This window comes from Saimiri boliviensis, chromosome 3, assembly GCF_048565385.1.
Source record: "Saimiri boliviensis isolate mSaiBol1 chromosome 3, mSaiBol1.pri, whole genome shotgun sequence".
Lineage (NCBI taxonomy): Eukaryota > Metazoa > Chordata > Mammalia > Primates > Cebidae > Saimiri > Saimiri boliviensis.
In genome coordinates this window covers 166,427,124-166,445,381 of record NC_133451.1, presented here as the reverse complement: position 1 = coordinate 166,445,381, position 18,258 = coordinate 166,427,124, and the positions used below count along the sequence as shown (strand labels likewise).

The window sequence follows — 18,258 nt, the reverse complement described above, 5'->3', positions numbered from 1 at the left end:
GGGCAAAAATAAATGATTAACTCTTCAATGATACACATAAGTGCCCCAAATCCTATTTTCCAAAGAACTTTACATACCTGTAAAGCAAACAACTCAGGGGAGGAAAATTTTATACAGCTATGTATAGAGTAATTACACAGGTTTCAGAACTTAACTCTTTTACACCTTCTACTGAGACTTACTGCATAATCCACCAATACTTTTTTTTCCCTCAGAAATGGAAGAAGCTTTTAAAAAGCAGTTAAGCTAGAATATTTGAATTCATGGTTTCTCTTTAAATGAATAGTTTCTAATTTACACTGACACTACATTATCACCTATAGGTACTACCTTATTTCCCAGTATTTAGAAAAATATATGAATGTATACTCTATATAGAGAATTTGGAAAATATAGAGAAGAACAAAATAAATAAATGAAATCACTGACAACCTCACCATCCAAAGATAATCACTGTTGTCATTTTGGTGTATGTCCTTATAATATATTTTCTTTAAATTTTGTATACATACTAATTACTTTATGTATTATATTTTATGTTTTCTAAATACCATATATTTTGTTATATTGCATGTTTTTCTCTAATAGCAATATACAGTGACTATTTTCAGTCTAAATAAATGCTCTTCTAGGATAACTGTTTATCCATATGGAAAAAATTAAATTGGAGCCCTATTTCATACCATGAACACAAAAAATTAGTTCCATGTGCATCTTAAATGTGAAAGACAAAGCTTTTGAATCCTTAAAAGAAAGTCTTGTATAAGACAGCATTTTTATAAAATTTAGGGTAGAACTGGATTTTTAAAAAGCAAGATTAAAACTTCTAATTACAATGGAAAAGATTGATAAAATCAACTTCATTACAATTTAAAACTTCTGTTTATAAAGATACTATAAAGAAAGTGAAAAGGCAAGCCAAAGACTGGGAGAAAATATTGGTAATACTTGTAAATAACAAATACTTGTAAATAACAAATTTGCATCCAAATATATAAAGAACTTTAATTCAATAAGAAAAACTCAAATAACCCAATTTTAAAATGGGGAAAAGATAAATGTTTCACAGAAATGTAAATGCAAAGGGTCAACAAGCTTAAGAAACAATTTCAAACCAAATACAAATTTTAACTAAAGAAGACACAATTTTACATCTAATAAAGAGAACAATTAATAAATCTGGTCATGCCAACTGTTGGAAAGGATATAGATCAATGGGGACTTTTATACTTTACTGGCATGACTTTAAATAGACAACTTTGAAGACAATTTAGTATTATATTTTCAGTATTTAAATTGATTTCTATTAAATTTTTTTTTTTTTAATGGAGTCTCACTATATTGCACAGGCTTGCCTCAAACTCCTGGGCTTAATGCTGTCCTGCCTCAGCCTCTCCAACAGCTGGGGTACAGGCATGAGCCACTGCATCCAGGTGATATTATCTTTTAAAGCTGAACATTTGCATACCCTTTTACCTAGAAAGTCTATCTCTTAGTATAAGGCCTAGAGAAACTTTGCAGGTGTGAACCAAGAGACATACAACAATGTTTGTAGCAACCCTGTTGGCAATAGCAAAACCCTGGAAACAATCTAAACAAATATTAAGAAGAATAGACAAACTGTAGTATGTTACAATGTAATGTTACTATGTTCATTAATGAAATTAATGCACCATAGCCACACACAACAGTGTGGATGAATCTTAGAAGCAGAATGTTGAATGAAAAATTCCAGAAGACCACAAAGTATGAAAGTATTCTTATGAAGCTCAATAACAAGTAAATCTATAGAATATATATTTATGAATATTGATACATGTAATAAATTATATTAGAAAAGAAATTAAAGCAAGAAGAGGAGAAATCCAACTTCAAGACAGGGATTAACTCTTAGGTGGAGGCAGAGGAGTGGGTAGGGAGGTGCAATAAGTAGAGGCAATGGACGGATGATGTTATTGTCAGGTCGGTGGTGGTTTCATGAGTGTTAATGTAATTATGCTTCATAATTTATTTTGCATTACACATATTCTTATGCATGTAACAAACATCACATATAAAAGATAACAAAGGAAAGGAAAAAAGACTTGAACTAAAATGCAAGCATAGCGAGAGCAGAATATATTTACTCCAATTTTTAAGAAAGTAGAACTTATGCCAACGTCAGGTAAGAGACCAATCTAGGAAGACTCAAAATGTTATGCAGAGAATAACAATAGACTGAGAGAGCCCATGCTGCTGAAAAGGAAAAGCTCATTTTACCAGTCACTGTAAAACATAAAACCTGTTGAATTTTGTAGAATCTAGATCCCAGGACAGACTCACAGCTAGATGCATATTAAACTGGGCTCATTCATTCATTCAGAAAATATTTATTGAGACCCAATTCTGTGGCAGGTACTGCACCAGGTACTGGGAATACAACAGTGAACATAGTCCCCAGTCCAGTGAAACTTCATATCAATATGGAACAATTCACTATAATGGGTGAACATATCAGGGATCTAGTTAAGTTTAGGGGACAGTAAAGACAGATTTCTATAAAATGAAAATACAAAGTTATGTATATCAGTTAAAAGCAGCTTGAAAGGCAGTAATACAAATTGGTGGAAAAGAAAAGACTGTTTAACAAGTAGTGCTGAAACAAGTTAAGCCTCTGTACAAGGCAAGAAGTTACCTGAGGTTAGACAGAAATCAGTTTCCCCACACATGACACTACCTGGTAATAGTCCATCCCTTTGTTCATGTTGGAAAGATAATTCATGAGAATTCTAAAATGATCTGCAGCTCACAGAAGGAGACAAAGATTGGCCATCTGCATTCTATTAGGAAGCTTGTTTAGTAAACCCAAGGCAGTATTGTGTAATAGGCGACAAAGACTCTCTCCTTAAGGTCCCTTTCCCCCATTGCAATAGTTCCTGAGTAAAACCTGTTTTTACCACTTTATCTACTGTCTGTCTCTGGTTTTCTTTAACACAGTTGAGATTGTGAGCTGTAAGAACAAATCATGTAGATTTGAGCTGTGACTCCATCATTAACAAGCTCTAGAACCTTGGTATCTTAATCTGTATAATAGAAATGCTAGACTGTGTCTTGTTAAAGAGATAGTACCTGTAAATAGTACCTGTAAATTACATAGCAGTTGCTCAAATAATATAACTGTTATTCTCTCATTATTATCTATGCTTCTGTAAAGCAAATCTTGATAAATCCATCTTAATGATGGTACCATAAACAAGGACCATGAAACTCATATGTAACAAGTAAAAATACAATTTTAAATATTAGCTTTAACTAAATTTCCAACTGATTATTTAATTAAAGCCAGTACCAAAAATTAAACTGACCAATAACAGTTTCATCTTTTTTCCCTCTTGCTCAAATTGCTAACTAATGAACACAATAGAAGTCTATAGATTAACTTCCACTTTCCACAAACCTCCAGAAATTATACAGCTTTCCTGGTACAAGCCTGTGAATCATTCTTTAAGGAAGACATTATAACTCCATAAAAACTATTGATTTACTCTGTCCAGGGTTTGGGAATTCTAGAGAGAGGTTCCAAAACTGAAACTGAGTGGTAACCAGGTAAAGAGCCCAGGTGGTACTTACTTCAAACAGTCCTTCCTGCAAACAAACCCAAGTTCATTTTCAACCCTCCATTAAGATTGGGAGAAGAAATAAGATGTGGGTGGTTGGGTAGCTGCAAGATGGTTAGATATTTTCCTTCCCAAAAGGAGTGAAAGCTTTTCTTCCCACTTGCTTGTTTTTTCACTGATTCAAATTCAACTAATAATTGTCAAGCACTCTATCAGGTACTTTCACATTCATTCTCTCATTTAATTCTACAGAGAAGCCAAATTTGACTGTCATTAGTAGGTTTTGTACTATGAATTTTAACAATCTAAAAAGTGTGAATGAAGGTAATAAGACTGATTTAGACAAATAGAAAAAACTCAGAGGCATAAAGTAAAATTTTAGACAGGAAAAGGATCTTGGGAATCATTGTCTTTCATGTTTTTATACCACTCATGAAACTTTCTGAAAGATTACCATTACATAGCTTCTGTATGAACTTCTGTGATTGATGGCCTGCTATTTTTCCAGACAGCTGGTTTAATCTATTTTTTGGACAGCTGTAGCTGTTAGAAAACAATTCTTTTGTATTGAAGCTAAAAAAAACTATCAGTCCAAGTTCTGTTCTTTGGGGCAACAGCAAATAAATTTGTTTTTTCTTCTACTTGATTGACTTTTACCTGCTACTTTTTTCTGCCCTTTTTTTTTTTTTTTTTTTTTTGAAGAAGGACCTGCAAACCTATTGATTGACTTTAAAATATCCTCTCTTCTAGGTTTCCCAGTTCTATCAACCTAAAGAAAAATCTGAGGCAAACTAAATATAAGTTTATTTGGGCCAAGTTTAAGGACTGCAACCTGGGGAGCACAGATTCAGTTGTGCTCCCCAGTTGCCCCGAATATGTGCTCCAATTAGCAGCAGTTACTAGTGGGTTTTTAGAGGAAAAAAAGAGGCAGTTCCTAAGTTGCTTGCCAAAGATTTACATTGAAATAACATAAGCTTTTGACTGGTTATACGTTGTTCTTTCTATCACAAGTTCCAGAAACATGAAGATAACAGGTGAGGCTGCAAGTCTGGAACAAATGCCTTTAGACTACTGTCCTCAGGCATAGTAGAGGTAGGCAGCTGTAACTGAAAGTCCCATACTCATGTTCTCTGGACCTGATAAATTTTTCATACCTCACATAGTTCAGACTGCTCTGAGCTATTTTTCTTTTCTCTATTCCCATACCATTTTATTTATATTTTATTATATTTATATTTATTTCTATTTCATATATAGGCATAACTATACCACATAGGCATGTAGTGTTATGTGAATATTTGTCTACTTATTTTTTCCTTTCCTTCCTCCTCACCTGAACACTGCCATTTTACTCCAGTAGAGAGATTATTGAAGTCATGGACTATATCTTTGTATTTGTATAACCTAACATCATGTATAACAGGGGTTATCCTGAATGTGCTTGGAAGCTCATTGTGAGTAGAGTTCAGGAACATCTCATTTTGCCCCATTTAGAGAAAACTTGTCATATGCTTCCAGTATAACCAAGCCATCAATGATATCCTTCATGAACTGGATCAGAGTGCACCACCTGGGCCAAAGACCATCCAACACTGTATTTGTTTGGGCCAAAGATGTTACCAAAGTGGTCAGCTATGAAAGCAGATCTGCCAGCAAGAGACAACAGTAAAACTCAAGAACTCACAGTCCAGCCTCTGTGGAGGCTCACAATAAATTCCTATTTCTTAACATATCTTAGCATATCTGTAACTTGAAATAAATTAAGATATAAGCCTTTAACTTGAAATAACCAAACACAAATATCATAATAAATTTTAAAAATCGTTAAAATTAGCAGAACTTAATCATAGCCATATTCTTGAATATGTTCTTGAGAAAAATCACATCCAGTTAAAAAAAATTCTTTACATACATAACAGAATTACTTCAACATGCCATTAATAATTAATTTTAAAATACCACCATTGATAAGAACATTTTTGGTATTTTTGTCTGTTTTTGAGAGAAATGGTCTTGCTCTGTCACCCGGGCTGGAGTTCAGTAATGTGATCATTGTAACCTCAAACTCCTGGGCTCAAACAGCCCTCCCACATCAGCCTCCCAAAGCACTGGGATTATAGAATTGCGTTACCATGTCTGGCCCTGATCAAAACATTTTTGAAAATCTTCCTCTGTGGCCCCTTGGGGCATAGTTGAATCTCAATCTTTGAGGAAATTGTTTTGGAGGGAAAAAACCCTTATGTAGATAAAAAACATGTAAGGTGATAATCCTATTGGTGATGGCTACATGTTTGTTGAAGTTGGATGTGATCATTTTTGAAAAAAAAATGCAAAGTGATGGCACTAAGTCTTCTTAATAGGAATAATTAGCTAAGTTCAGTAACTAGAAAAAAAAGAAAAAAATTTTGGGTCTTATGGGCTAATTATAAAAATAATTCTTTAAAGATGTTCTAAAAATATTCTGAGTTGTGATATCCCCATTAGTATATTCCAAGGGTTATCACTTTGAAAGAAAATTCCTATTTAACAGACCAAGTTCTGATTTTTTTTTTTTTTTTTTTTCTTGGTAAAGACAGGTTTCACCATGTTAACCAGGCTAGTCTCAAACTCCTGACCTCAGATGATCTACCGACCTCAGCCTCCCAAAATCCTGGGATTACAGGCATGAGCCACCACGCCCACCCCCAAGTTCTGAAATTTTTTTAAAGGTAAGTCTTATCTATTGTCATCAGGCTGCATGAAAAAAAATCTCTAACAACTAAACAATTGTTGTTATCTCTCATTGTTATGAACTGAATGTTTTGTTCACCCCAGATTCATGTGTTCAAATCCTAAGCCCCTCCCCCCACAATGTGATGGTATTAGGAGTTGATTAGGTTCCACCCTTATGAATGGGATTAGTGCTCTTACAAAAGAGACCCCACAAAACTTCCTTGTCCCTTTTCTGCCATGTGAGGACAAAGTGAAGTCAGTTGTCTATGAACCAAGAAGCACTTACAGCTACCTGATTTTCAACAAATGCACTGAGAACATACATTGGGGAAGGGGCAGTCTCTTCAATGAATAGTGCTGGGAAAACTGGACATCCACATGCAGAAGGATAAAACTAGACCTCTGTCTCTCACCATATATAAAAATTATTTCAAAATAAAGTCTCATATGTAATATTCAAAATGATAAAACTACTGGAAGAAAACATGGGGGAAATGATTCAGGACACTGGTCTGGGCAAGGAGTTTTTGGATAAGACCTCAAAAACACAGGTAACAAAAGCAAAAATAGACAAATGAGATTATATCAAGCATATTTTCAAAATATGCATCTGGCAAGGGGTTAATATCCATAATATCTAAGGAACTTAGACAACTCAACAGCAAAAAACAAGTAATCCAATTAAAAACTGGGCAAAAGACCTGAAGAGACATTTGTCAAAAGAAGACATACAAATAGACAACAGGCATATGAAAAAATGTTCAATATCACTAATCATCAGAGAAATGAAAATGAAAACCACAATTAAGATTTCACCTCACCCCAGTTAGGATGGCTATTACTTAACAGATAAAAAGTAACAAATGCTGGTATGGATGTGGAGAAAGAGAAACTCATACACTATTGATAGCAATGTAAATTAGTACAGCCATTACAGAAAACATTATGTAAGTTTCTTTAAAAATTAAAAATAGAACTACTGTAGAATCCAAAAAATCCCAATACTAGGTATATATCCAAAGGAAATTAAATTAATATATTGAAGAGATACTTAAAAAGTTAAAAACAGAACTACTATATGACCCAGCAATCCCACTACTGGGTATATACCCAAAGGAAATGATATCAATATATTGGAGAGATATCTACACTCCCATGTTTGTTGTAGCACTATTCACAATAGCCAAAATATGGAATCAACCTAACTGTCCATCAACAGATGAACAGATAAAGAAAATATGGTTGTATATATACACACAATGGAACTCTATCAGCCACAATGACATTTTGTCTTTATGGCAACACGGATGGACCTGGAGGACATAATGTTAAGTGAAATAAGCCAAGTACAGAAAGACAAATATCACATGATCTCACTCATACATGACATCTTAAGTTTATCTCATAGAAGTAGAGAGTAGAATAGTGGTTACCAGAAGTTGGAGAGGGCAGGGGGAATGGGATGTGGGGAGAAGTTGGTCACTAGGTACAAAGTTATAGTTAGAAAGAAGAATTAAGTTAAGGTGCTACAGTGCATGGTAGGGTGACTATAGTTAACAACATTGTATATTTTAAAATAGCTAGAAGAGAGGATTTTGAATGATCTTACCACAAAGAAATGATAAATGAACAAGGTGATGAACATGCCAAATACACTGCTTTGATCCTTACATAATACATACATGTATTGAAATATCACACTGTATGCCATAAGTATGTATAATTATAATGTGTTAATTAAAAATAAAATTTAAAAATAAGATAATATTTGAGAAAAAAAGGGTCAAAAGTAGAAGTGGGTGAAAAATTCAAAATGAACAGACAAAAAATGGTAGATGTGGGAGACAGTCAAGAAGAATACAGTAGACATCAAATTGATGTCTTTGAAGAAGAAATCCAAACTAATGGAGCAGAAAAAATATTTCAAGAAAATTATTCAGAAATTAAAAGGAGACCTAATGTACACATTGAAAGGTCATAGTGTGTATCAGGAAAAACTGATACAGAGCCACCTATAGAACAATCAATATCAAGTTATTGGATTTAAAAGATACAGATATTTGGGGCATTCAAACTAAAACCTCAGGTCAACTATATGAGGAAAACAGTCAGGCTGGCCTCCAATTCTTCCACATCAACATTCCATTCCAGGAGGCTCTGGAGCAATGTCTAAACATACATTAAAAATAAATTATCACCTAGGAATATCACTAGTTAATATAAATATATAGAAATAGAAACTAACTTAGAACATAAAATAACTCAGAGAATGTAGTTCCTATAAACTCTTCTTGGAGGAACTACGTATAGACAAACTTAAGCTAACAAAGAGATAAATGGAAAATTATGGCAAAAAAAGAGTGGTGGTAAATACTGACTGTTTAACTCTCAGACTAAAACTAAACCAAGTGTAGGCTATAGTCATGACAAGATAATGAAGTGGATCAGAATATACCACCCCAAAATAAGCCATTTTGGCCTAAGGATTATTTTGAGCTGAAGGCAATGAAAAAGTCACAAACAAAGAAATAGCTTTCTGTCCTAACCCATCTTCCTAAAACCAGGACATAAATTTCCCTTTGTGAAGGTCTTTCCCCTCCCCACTCCCAGACTAGGAGGAGGAAAAACAATCATTAACACTGGGGACAGAAAGTCAGCACCAAGGTGGTTCTGCACAAGCAAACCTTGTTAAAATAACCTTTATCTTCTATCGGTTTCTCCCATATATTTACCTTCCCACAATTTGCTACCTTTAGCAACCCAAACCCCTTTTCCTTTGTCATATCCCTTCTCCACAAACTTCTTGTCCTTTGTTAAGTTGGTATATAAGCCCCAAATTCTAAGCACCCCTTTGAGCCACTCATCACCGAGTTTTTTTTTTTTCTACATGTATTTGCACTGCATGCATAAATAAACCTTTTTCCCCTCCTGTTTATCCGTCATTTGTCAGTTTAATTCATAGTCCCCAGGTACTGAAACTAAAGGGACTGAAAAAAAAAATTATTCTTCCCCCAACAAACACAGTTCTAATAATTTCACAAGCAAGAGCTGGGAGAGGAAGGGGGGAAATGGTGTAAATAAAATGCGCACATTGATTTTTTTCATAGTTTAGAGTTGAAGGATCAAAAGATAAAACTTGAAAAATATCAATCAAGTAACAGAGACCTAAGTATGTCAAAAAAAAAAGCATTAAGATAAACACCAAGACATGTAGTATAATCCATTTCAGCAGAGACTGCCACTTCTCTTCCCCAGTTTTTCAGCTTGGCACAAGGCCACTTAAAATTAGGACTTTATTTCTCAGGCTCCATTGCAGATAAGTGGTTTGTACAACTTTATAGAAGTTCCTTATAAGAAGGAACTTTCTTCTCTATCACCTTCTAACTATATTTTTGAATGTAGAAACAATAGGTAGAGCTCCAGGAGCTTTGTAGGAACATGAGATAATGTTAGACTGAAAGCCATTCATGATAGAGTAATATGATGGAAAAAGCCTGGATCCCTGAAGGGAAATAAATTTCTACTTTCTTTTAGCCATTTAAAGGTTTGTATTTGGTGGTTTTATGTGAGCTGCACTAAATTAATCATAATTAATATAAACAGTATGAGGAATACTTTAAAAATGTCACTGAATACACAAAAAAGACCTAAAATATCAGAAAACACAAACATCATAAAGTGTCAGTTTGCCTTAACACAATCAAAATAAAAATACCAGTAGACAAGCCCACCTTAAAATTCAAATAGAAAAATAAGGAAGATGTTGGGTGCCAGTGGCTCATACCTGTAATCCCAGCAATTTGGGAGACTGTGGTAAGTGTATCACATAAGGTCAGGAGTTCAAGACCAGCCTGGCCAACATGATGAAACGCCATTTCTACTAAAAATACAAAAATTAGCCGGGCATGGTGGTGGGCGCCTATGGTCACAGCTACTCAGGAGGCTGAGGCAGAAGAATTGCTTGAATCCAGGAGGTGGAGGTTGTCATGATCTGAGATCCCACCACTGCCCGCCAGCCTGGGCAAGAGAGCAATACTCTGTCTCAAAAAAAAGAAAAAAAGAAAATAAAACTAATAGGAAATTCTGTAAAATAAGAACCCTGAAGTAAGGATGTGTGTGTGTGTGTGTGTGTGTGTGTGTGTGTACACATGTGCAAGCAGTGTATGCATGTGTAAGCATACACATATATGTGTGTTTTGTTTGTTTCATTTTTGGCTTAAACTATAATAATTATGATAATGTGGTTCTACAGCTTAAATAGATTAGTGGAACAGAATGAAAAGCCTAGAAATAAATTTATACAGGAATTTAGTAAATTATTAAAATGGTATTTCAAATTAATAAAAAAGATAGATCATTGAACACATCCAGCTGTATAATAATCTGGAAAAACAACATATTTGGATTCTCATCTCACAGGTTAAATGAAAATATATTCTATGTGGATCAAATATTTTCAGAGTCCAAAAAGTGAAAGAACTAAAGAAATTTGAGTTAAAAATATTAAATAATCTTCTATGGGAGAAAATCTTTTCAAGTAGGACACAAAACCTGGAGCCATAAACAATTTGTAAAGTTAACTACACAAAACTAAAAAAAGTTGTGGATAGGAAAAAATACTTTAAATATTAAAAAGACACACAATAAACTGGTGAAAACATTCTTAAGTCATAACACAAAGGGCGATATTGTTAAAATATGAAGAATTCCACTTCATTGATAACAAAAAGGTTATGAAGAAAAACAAATATATATGGAATCATAAGTATATATAACATTAAACATAGAAAGAAGGTAAAACTCGTTCATGATAAAGAAATGCAAAGCAGCACATTTTAAGCTATCTGGTGAAGATAAAAACTTTTGGTAACACACTGTTGGTAAATTAAGGAGGAAATAGGTGCTCTCATATATTTATTGTAAGAATGTAAATTAGTGCAAGCTTCATCAAAGTCAGTTTGACAATAGCTAAAAGATTAAAATTCAAATATACTTTAACTAGACACTTCCATATATTTGTTCATGTTTGAAATGTTATATATACAAAATGACTTACTATAGTATTGCTTGTAATAGCTAAATATTAGCAATAGTCTCTATTTCCATCAATAAAAGAATGATTAAATAAGTACAACCATATGATGGAATACAATATAACTATTAAAAGTAAAGCTTTAACTTTAAAAAAGACAAAGAAGGACATTATATAATAACAAGGGAATCAGTTCAGTAAGACAATATACTAGTTGTAAATATATATGCACCCAATACCAGAGCACTCAGATATATAAAGTAAACATTATTAAGACTAAAGGGAGAAATATATCCCAATATAATAATAGTTGGGAACTTCAACCTCACTCTTAGCATTAGACAGATCATTTAGACAGAAAATCAACAACAACAAAATCAGATTTAAACTATACCACAGATCACTGGACCAAAAAAACATTTACAACATATACAGAACATCTTACCCAACAACTGAAAAGTAAAGTACACATTCTGTTTTTCTTTTTCTTTTTCTTTTTTGAGACAGTATCTCACTCTGTCCCCCGGGCTGGAGTGCAGTTGTGCAATCATGGCTCAATGCAGCCTCAACTTCCTGGGCTTAAGCCATCCTCCTACCTCAGCCTCTCAAGTAGCTAGGATTACAGGCATGTGCAACTATGCCTGGCTAATTTTTTTCACTTTTTGCTGAGATGGGAGTCTCATCATGTTGCCCAGGATTGTCTCAAACTCCTGAACTTAAGCAATCCTCCTGCCTTGGCCTCCCAAAGTGCTAGGACTACAGGCATGAGCCACCAAACCCAGCCGCAAAACAGATATTCTTTTAATCAGCATGTAGTACCTTCTCTGAGATTGACCATATGTTAGGACACAAAACAAGTCTCAGGAAACTTAATAAAATCAAAATTATACTAAGTATTTTATCTGACCACAATGGAATAAAATTAGACATCATAACAAATGTTACATTTGAAACTATGCAAATACATAAAAATTAAACATGTTCGTGAATGACCAATGGGTGAAGGAAAACGTTAAGAATAAATTTTTAATATTTCTTGAAATGAATGAAAGTAGAAATATAGCATACCAACACCCATGTGACACAGCAAAAGCAGCATTAAGAGGCAAGTTTACAGTAATAAATGCCTGCATCCATCAAAAAACTAGAAAGATTTCAAATAAACAATCTAATGATGCACATAAAGGAAAAAATAGCATAAAAATGCTTGAACAAAAGCATGAAAGAAAAGCATGAACAAATCAAATCCAAACTTGGTAGAAGAAATAATAAAGATCAGAGCAGAAATTAACAAAATTGAGACTAAAATAAATACAAAAAAATCAACAAAACATTTTTTTTTTCTTTGAGACAGAGTTTCATTCTTGTTGCCCAGGCTGGAGTGCAATGGTGTGATCTTGGCTCACTGCAACCTCTGCCTCATGGTTTCACGGAATTCTCTGCCTCAGCTTTCTGAGTAGCTGGGATTACAGGCATGTACCACCACACCCAGCTATTTTTGTATTTTTAGTAGAGATGGAGTTTCTCCATGTCTCAAACTCCCAACTTCAGGTGATCTGCCCACCAGCCTCTCAAATTGCTGGGATTACAGGTGTGAGCCACCACACCCAGCCTGTTTTTTTTTTTTTTTAAAGATAAACAAAATTGATAAACCATTAGCTAGACTAACTTTTAAAAAGAGAGAGAGAGAGAGAGAGAGAGGACCCAAATAAATAAAATCAGAAAATGAAAAAGGAGACATCACAATGGATAGTACAGAAATATGAAAGATCATTAGAGACTACTATGAATAACCATATGCCAATAAATTTGAAAACCAGGGGAAAATAGATAAATTCACAGACACATTCTATCTACCAGGATTAAGCCAAGAAGAAACAGAAAACCTGAACAGACTAAAACAGGTAACAAGATTAAATGAGTGGATAAAACATCTTCTAAAAAATAATGATAATAATAATAAAATAAAGCCCAGGACCAAATGGCTTTACTGCTGAATTCTACTGAAACTTTTTTTTTTTTTTTTTTTGAGACAGAGTTTCGCTCTTGTTACCCAGGCTGGAGTGCAATGGCGCGATCTCGGCTCACCGCAACCTCCGCCTCCTGGGTTCAGGCAATTCTCCTGCCTCAGCCTCCTGAGTAGCTGGGATTACAGGCACACGCCACCATGCCCAGCTAATTTTTTGTATTTTTAGTAGAGACAGGGTTTCACCATGTTGACCAGGATGGTCTTGATCTCTCGACCTCGTGATTCACCCGCCTCGGCCTCCCAAAGTGCTGGGATTACAGGCTTGAGCCACCGCGCCCGGCCTGAAACTTTAAATAATAATTAACACCAATTATTCTCAAACTATTTGGAAAAATTAAAACAGAGGGAATTCTTCTTAACTCATTTTATGAGACCAGTATAACCCCAATATCAAAATAAGGACACAATAAGAGAAAACTACAGGCAAATATCCCTGATGAACATAAATGTAAACATCCTCAATAAAATACTAATAAACCAAATCCAAAGTCACATCAAAAAGATAATACACTGATCAAGTGGGATTTATCCCAGGAATGCAAAGATGTTTCAACATACAAAAATCAATAAACATCATACGTGACATTAACAGAATGAAGGACAAAAAAGTATGATCATCTCAATAGATGGAAAAGCTTTTCATAAAATTCAATATTCCTTTATAATAAAAACACTTAATAAATTAGGTATAGAAAGAAAGTAGCTCAATATAATAAATGCATATAACAAGCCCACAGCTAACATCTTACTGAACTGGGAAAAGCTGAAAGCTTTTTTAGAACTGGAACAAGACAAGGATGCCCACTATCACCACTCTTATTCAACATAGTGCTCCATAGTCTAGCCAGAACAATTAGGCAAGAGAAAGAAAGGGTATCCAAATTGGAAAGGAGGAAGTCAAATTGTCCCTGTTTGCAGACAACATGACCTTGTACATGGAAAAACCTAGACTCTACCAAAAAACTTTCAGAACTGATAAACTCAGTGAAGTTGCAGAATACAAAATTAACATACAAAAATCAGTCTCATTTCTATACATGAACAACAAACTATTTGATAAAGAAAATAAAAAGGCAATGCCATTTACAATATCCAGGAATAAATTAACCAAGGAGATGAAAGACCTCTTCAAGGAAAACTACAAAACACTGATTAAAGAAACTGAAGAAGATACAAATGGAAATGTATCCCATGCTCACGGATCAGAAGAATTACTATTGTTAAAATGACAACAGTACTCAAATCAATCTACAGACTCAATGCAACTCCTATCACAATACCAACGACATTCTTCACAGAAATAGAAAAGAAATTCTAAAATTTGTAGGGAATCACAAAAGACTCCAAGTAGCCAAAGCAATCCTGAGCAAAAAGAACAAATCTGGAAGTATCACACAATCAGACCTCAAAATATATTACAAGGCTGTAGTAACCAAAACCACATGGTACTGGCATAAAAACAGACATATAAATCTATGACAGAATTAAGAACTCAGAAATTAATCCATATATCTAAAACCAACTGATTTTTTACAAGGATGCCAAAACACTCACTGGGAAAAGGACAGTCTCTTCAATAACCAGTACTGGGAAAACTGGATATCCATAAGCAGAAGAATGAAACTAGACTCCCACTTCTTACCTTGTATAAAAATCAGCACAAAATGGATCAAAGACCTAAATGTAAGACCCGAAATGATAAAACTAGTAGAAAAAAAACATAGGGGAAATGCTTCAGGACATTGGTCTCGGAAAAGATTTTATGAGTAAGACCTGAAAAGCACAAGTAACAAAAGCAAAAATAAACATATGGGGTCATACCAAACCAAAGGCTTCTGACAACAAAGGAAACAACAGTGAAAAGACAACCTAGCAGGATGGTAGCCATGGAAGTCCGAATCCACTAAAGAGTGTGTAACAACTCACCTGCTGAATTTAAAAAAGTAATAAAATAAAAATAAAATAAATTAAAATTTAAAAAAAATTTTAAAAAGAAAAGACAACATACAAAACGGGAGAAAATATTTGCAAATTGCTTATCCAATAGATTAATATCCAGAATATACATGGAACTCAAACATCTCAACAGAAAAAAAAAAAAAATCCAATTAAAAATGGGCAAATAATCTGAACAGAGATTTCTCAAAAGAATACACATAAGTGGTCAACAAAATATGAAGAAATGTTTGACATCATAACCAAACCACAATGAGGTATCATCTCACTCCAGTTAGAATGGCTATTATCAAAAAATGCTGGCAAAAATGCAGAGGAAGGGAACTCTAATATGTTGTTTGTGGGAATGTAAACTAGTAAAACCACTATGGAGAACAGTATAAAGGACTTTCCAAAAACTCCAAATAGAGCTACCATATGATCCAGCAACCCCATACTCGGAATTTATCTAAAGAAAAGAAATTATTATATTAAAGAGACAACTGCACTCACATGTTTTATTGCAGCACTCTTCACAATATTCAAAATAGGAAATCAACCTAGGTGTCTAACGGCAGATGAATGTATAAAAAATGTCGTGTGTATATACAACAGAATATGGTTCAGCTATAAAAAGTATTGAAATTCTGTCATTTGCAGCAACATGGATGGAACTGGAGGACATTATAAGTGAAATAAGCCAGGAACATAAAGTTAAGCACTGCATGTGCTCATTCATATGTGGAAGCTAAAATAGTTGATCTCATGGAGGTAAAATGTAGGACAGAGGATACTAGAAGCTGGGAAAAGTAGCGGGTAGGGAGGGATATGAAGAGATTTGTTAAAGGAAATTACTGCTAGATAGGAGGAATAAGTTCTACACCAGGGGTCCCCAACCCCTAGGCTGAGGACTGGCACCTGTCCATGGTCTCTTGGGAACCAGGCTGCAGAGCAGGAGGTGAGTGGCGGGCAAGCGAGCATTACTACCTGAGCTCCACCTCCTGTCAGATCAGCAGTGGCATTAGATCCTTCTATTATTGTGAACCCTGTTGTGAACTGCACATGTGAGGGATCTAGATTGTGCACTCCTTATGAGAATCTAATGCCTGATGATCTGAGATGGAACACTTTCATCCTGAAACGAACGCCCCCATCCATGAAAAAACTGTTGTCCACAAAACCAGTCCCTGGTGCCAAAAAGGTTGGGGACCACTGTTCTACACCACTATAGGATGACCATAGTTAACAATGATATGTTAATATTACATAGTTTCATAGAACTAGAAGGAGGATATTGAATATTCCCAATACAATATTGATAGATGTCTGAGATGATGGATTTACCTAATTACCCTGATCTGATCTGTAGGTATGTATCAAAACATCACTATGTACACAATGAATATATACAATATAATTTATTAGTGAAAAAATAAAAGTAGACAAAACCAATAAAACAAAAATAAAAATAAAATTTATAAAAATTTTCTAAAAATAAAAAAGACTTTGACAATCAATGTGCTGAGCCATTTTGTAGTTTTCTGCTTCCAAAATAATTGGATAAGAAATAGAACAATATGCAGTAATTGACATCACCAATATGTTATAAATTCCTTGATCTTCACTCTTGTGAACTTACACACATCAGAAAGTCAAAGACTTCATAATCAAAACAATCAACTAGATGAAAAATAAAGAACTATAACCTCCTCTGAGTTGGAGGATAGTGTTCAAATGTCACATCCAGTATCAAATGCAAACGTTATTTTAAGGTAGTACTCATGAAACAGTATAGCCAAACAATCCACTTAAAAAATGGATCACCTGAAAGAAAAACCTAGAGAAATGTATCAAATTTTCCTACTGTGAGAGCACTATTCATTCTAAAGTACCCTGTCTTCTGCTTTCTTCAATTTAAGTTATAAATTATTTGGTAATTGTAGCAACACTTTGCTTTCAATATTGCATGAGGAACTCTTAGTTAAAAGAATGAAGGATTTGGACTGATTTCTAAAGGCTCCTCCAACTAATCTACTATTTTCTCTTATTTTAAATTTATTTTTTAAAAATTTTTACAGGTGTTGAATCATTTTCTCTGTTCTGAACTAATCATGGTATATCTCAAGAATATAATTCAACTCACGACACACACATATACAAACACACACAGACATATATGGAATAACATACAGATCAAGAGATATGTCTAATGTATGCTTACCTGATAACGTGTTGGCTGATTGAGAATGCTGTTAAAACTGTGTGATTCAAAAACTCTTGAGTTAGACTGAGTGAAGAGGTTTAACTAGGAAAAAATACAATTAACCTAGTAAATTAGAATACATTCATTTGGAATAAAAAATATAATCCATTTATTCTCCTTGATAACATTTCTGGAGTCAACATTCCCAAGAAACATTTTGTGGAAGTTGAGCTTTATAAGTGATGTAATATATTCCCAAAGGTTAAAATTGCTGTGAGCAATACGCTCACATTTGTTAAAATGTTGGCAAGATGTACTACTGTAATAGAACTATTTAATTGAATATATATGTTAAACATTGGTTCACAATAAACATAATTTTTCCTGGGGACCTTGTATACTTTATCTAAATGTACTCATAGCATCTAGAAGGCCAAATTCCATAGAAGTTCCATCTGCTCCTGAGACCAAGTTCCTCTCCTAGACTTGAATAGAAACACATTACAAGTTCAGATGGCACCATTTGGTATTTTGTAGCCCTAAAATATTGGGCAAAAATAACACATCTTCCAAAGCATCTTGGCCTTATACTGAGCCACATTCACCATTTTGGGGAGAACAGGGATGAAGAATTTTGGTTTCCTTTTCTTTTCTTTTTCTTTTTAAGGTTTAGCTTTTGAGTGGGTAGGAACAGAAAGCAAGAGGAACATGCAAATGCTACTGTCTAGTCTTCATTTATGTGAGCAAGGCC

General features: G+C 34.2%; 1 protein-coding gene and 1 long non-coding RNA gene across 6 annotated transcripts in view; one reads left to right on the top strand and one right to left on the bottom strand.

The window, feature by feature from the left end:
* Nucleotides 1-18,258, bottom strand: part of TRPC3 (transient receptor potential cation channel subfamily C member 3) — a 76,015-nt gene that overhangs the window by 5,024 nt on the left and 52,733 nt on the right. For 4 of the 5 annotated variants that reach the window (XM_039479011.2, XM_074396944.1, XM_003936231.4 and 1 more), the window contains one exon: nt 17,526-17,609. The exons of the other annotated variant lie outside the window; for it this stretch is intronic. In XM_039479011.2, the coding sequence (XP_039334945.2) occupies nt 17,526-17,609 (84 nt within the window). The remainder of the gene's footprint in view (nt 1-17,525; nt 17,610-18,258) is intronic. 5 annotated transcript variants of the gene reach the window in all.
* The window catches only part of LOC141584076 (uncharacterized), a 46,149-nt gene that overhangs the window by 11,034 nt on the left and 16,857 nt on the right, over nt 1-18,258 (top strand). The window contains exon 2 of the long non-coding RNA XR_012517023.1: nt 6,169-6,304. This is a non-coding gene — a long non-coding RNA (uncharacterized LOC141584076). The remainder of the gene's footprint in view (nt 1-6,168; nt 6,305-18,258) is intronic.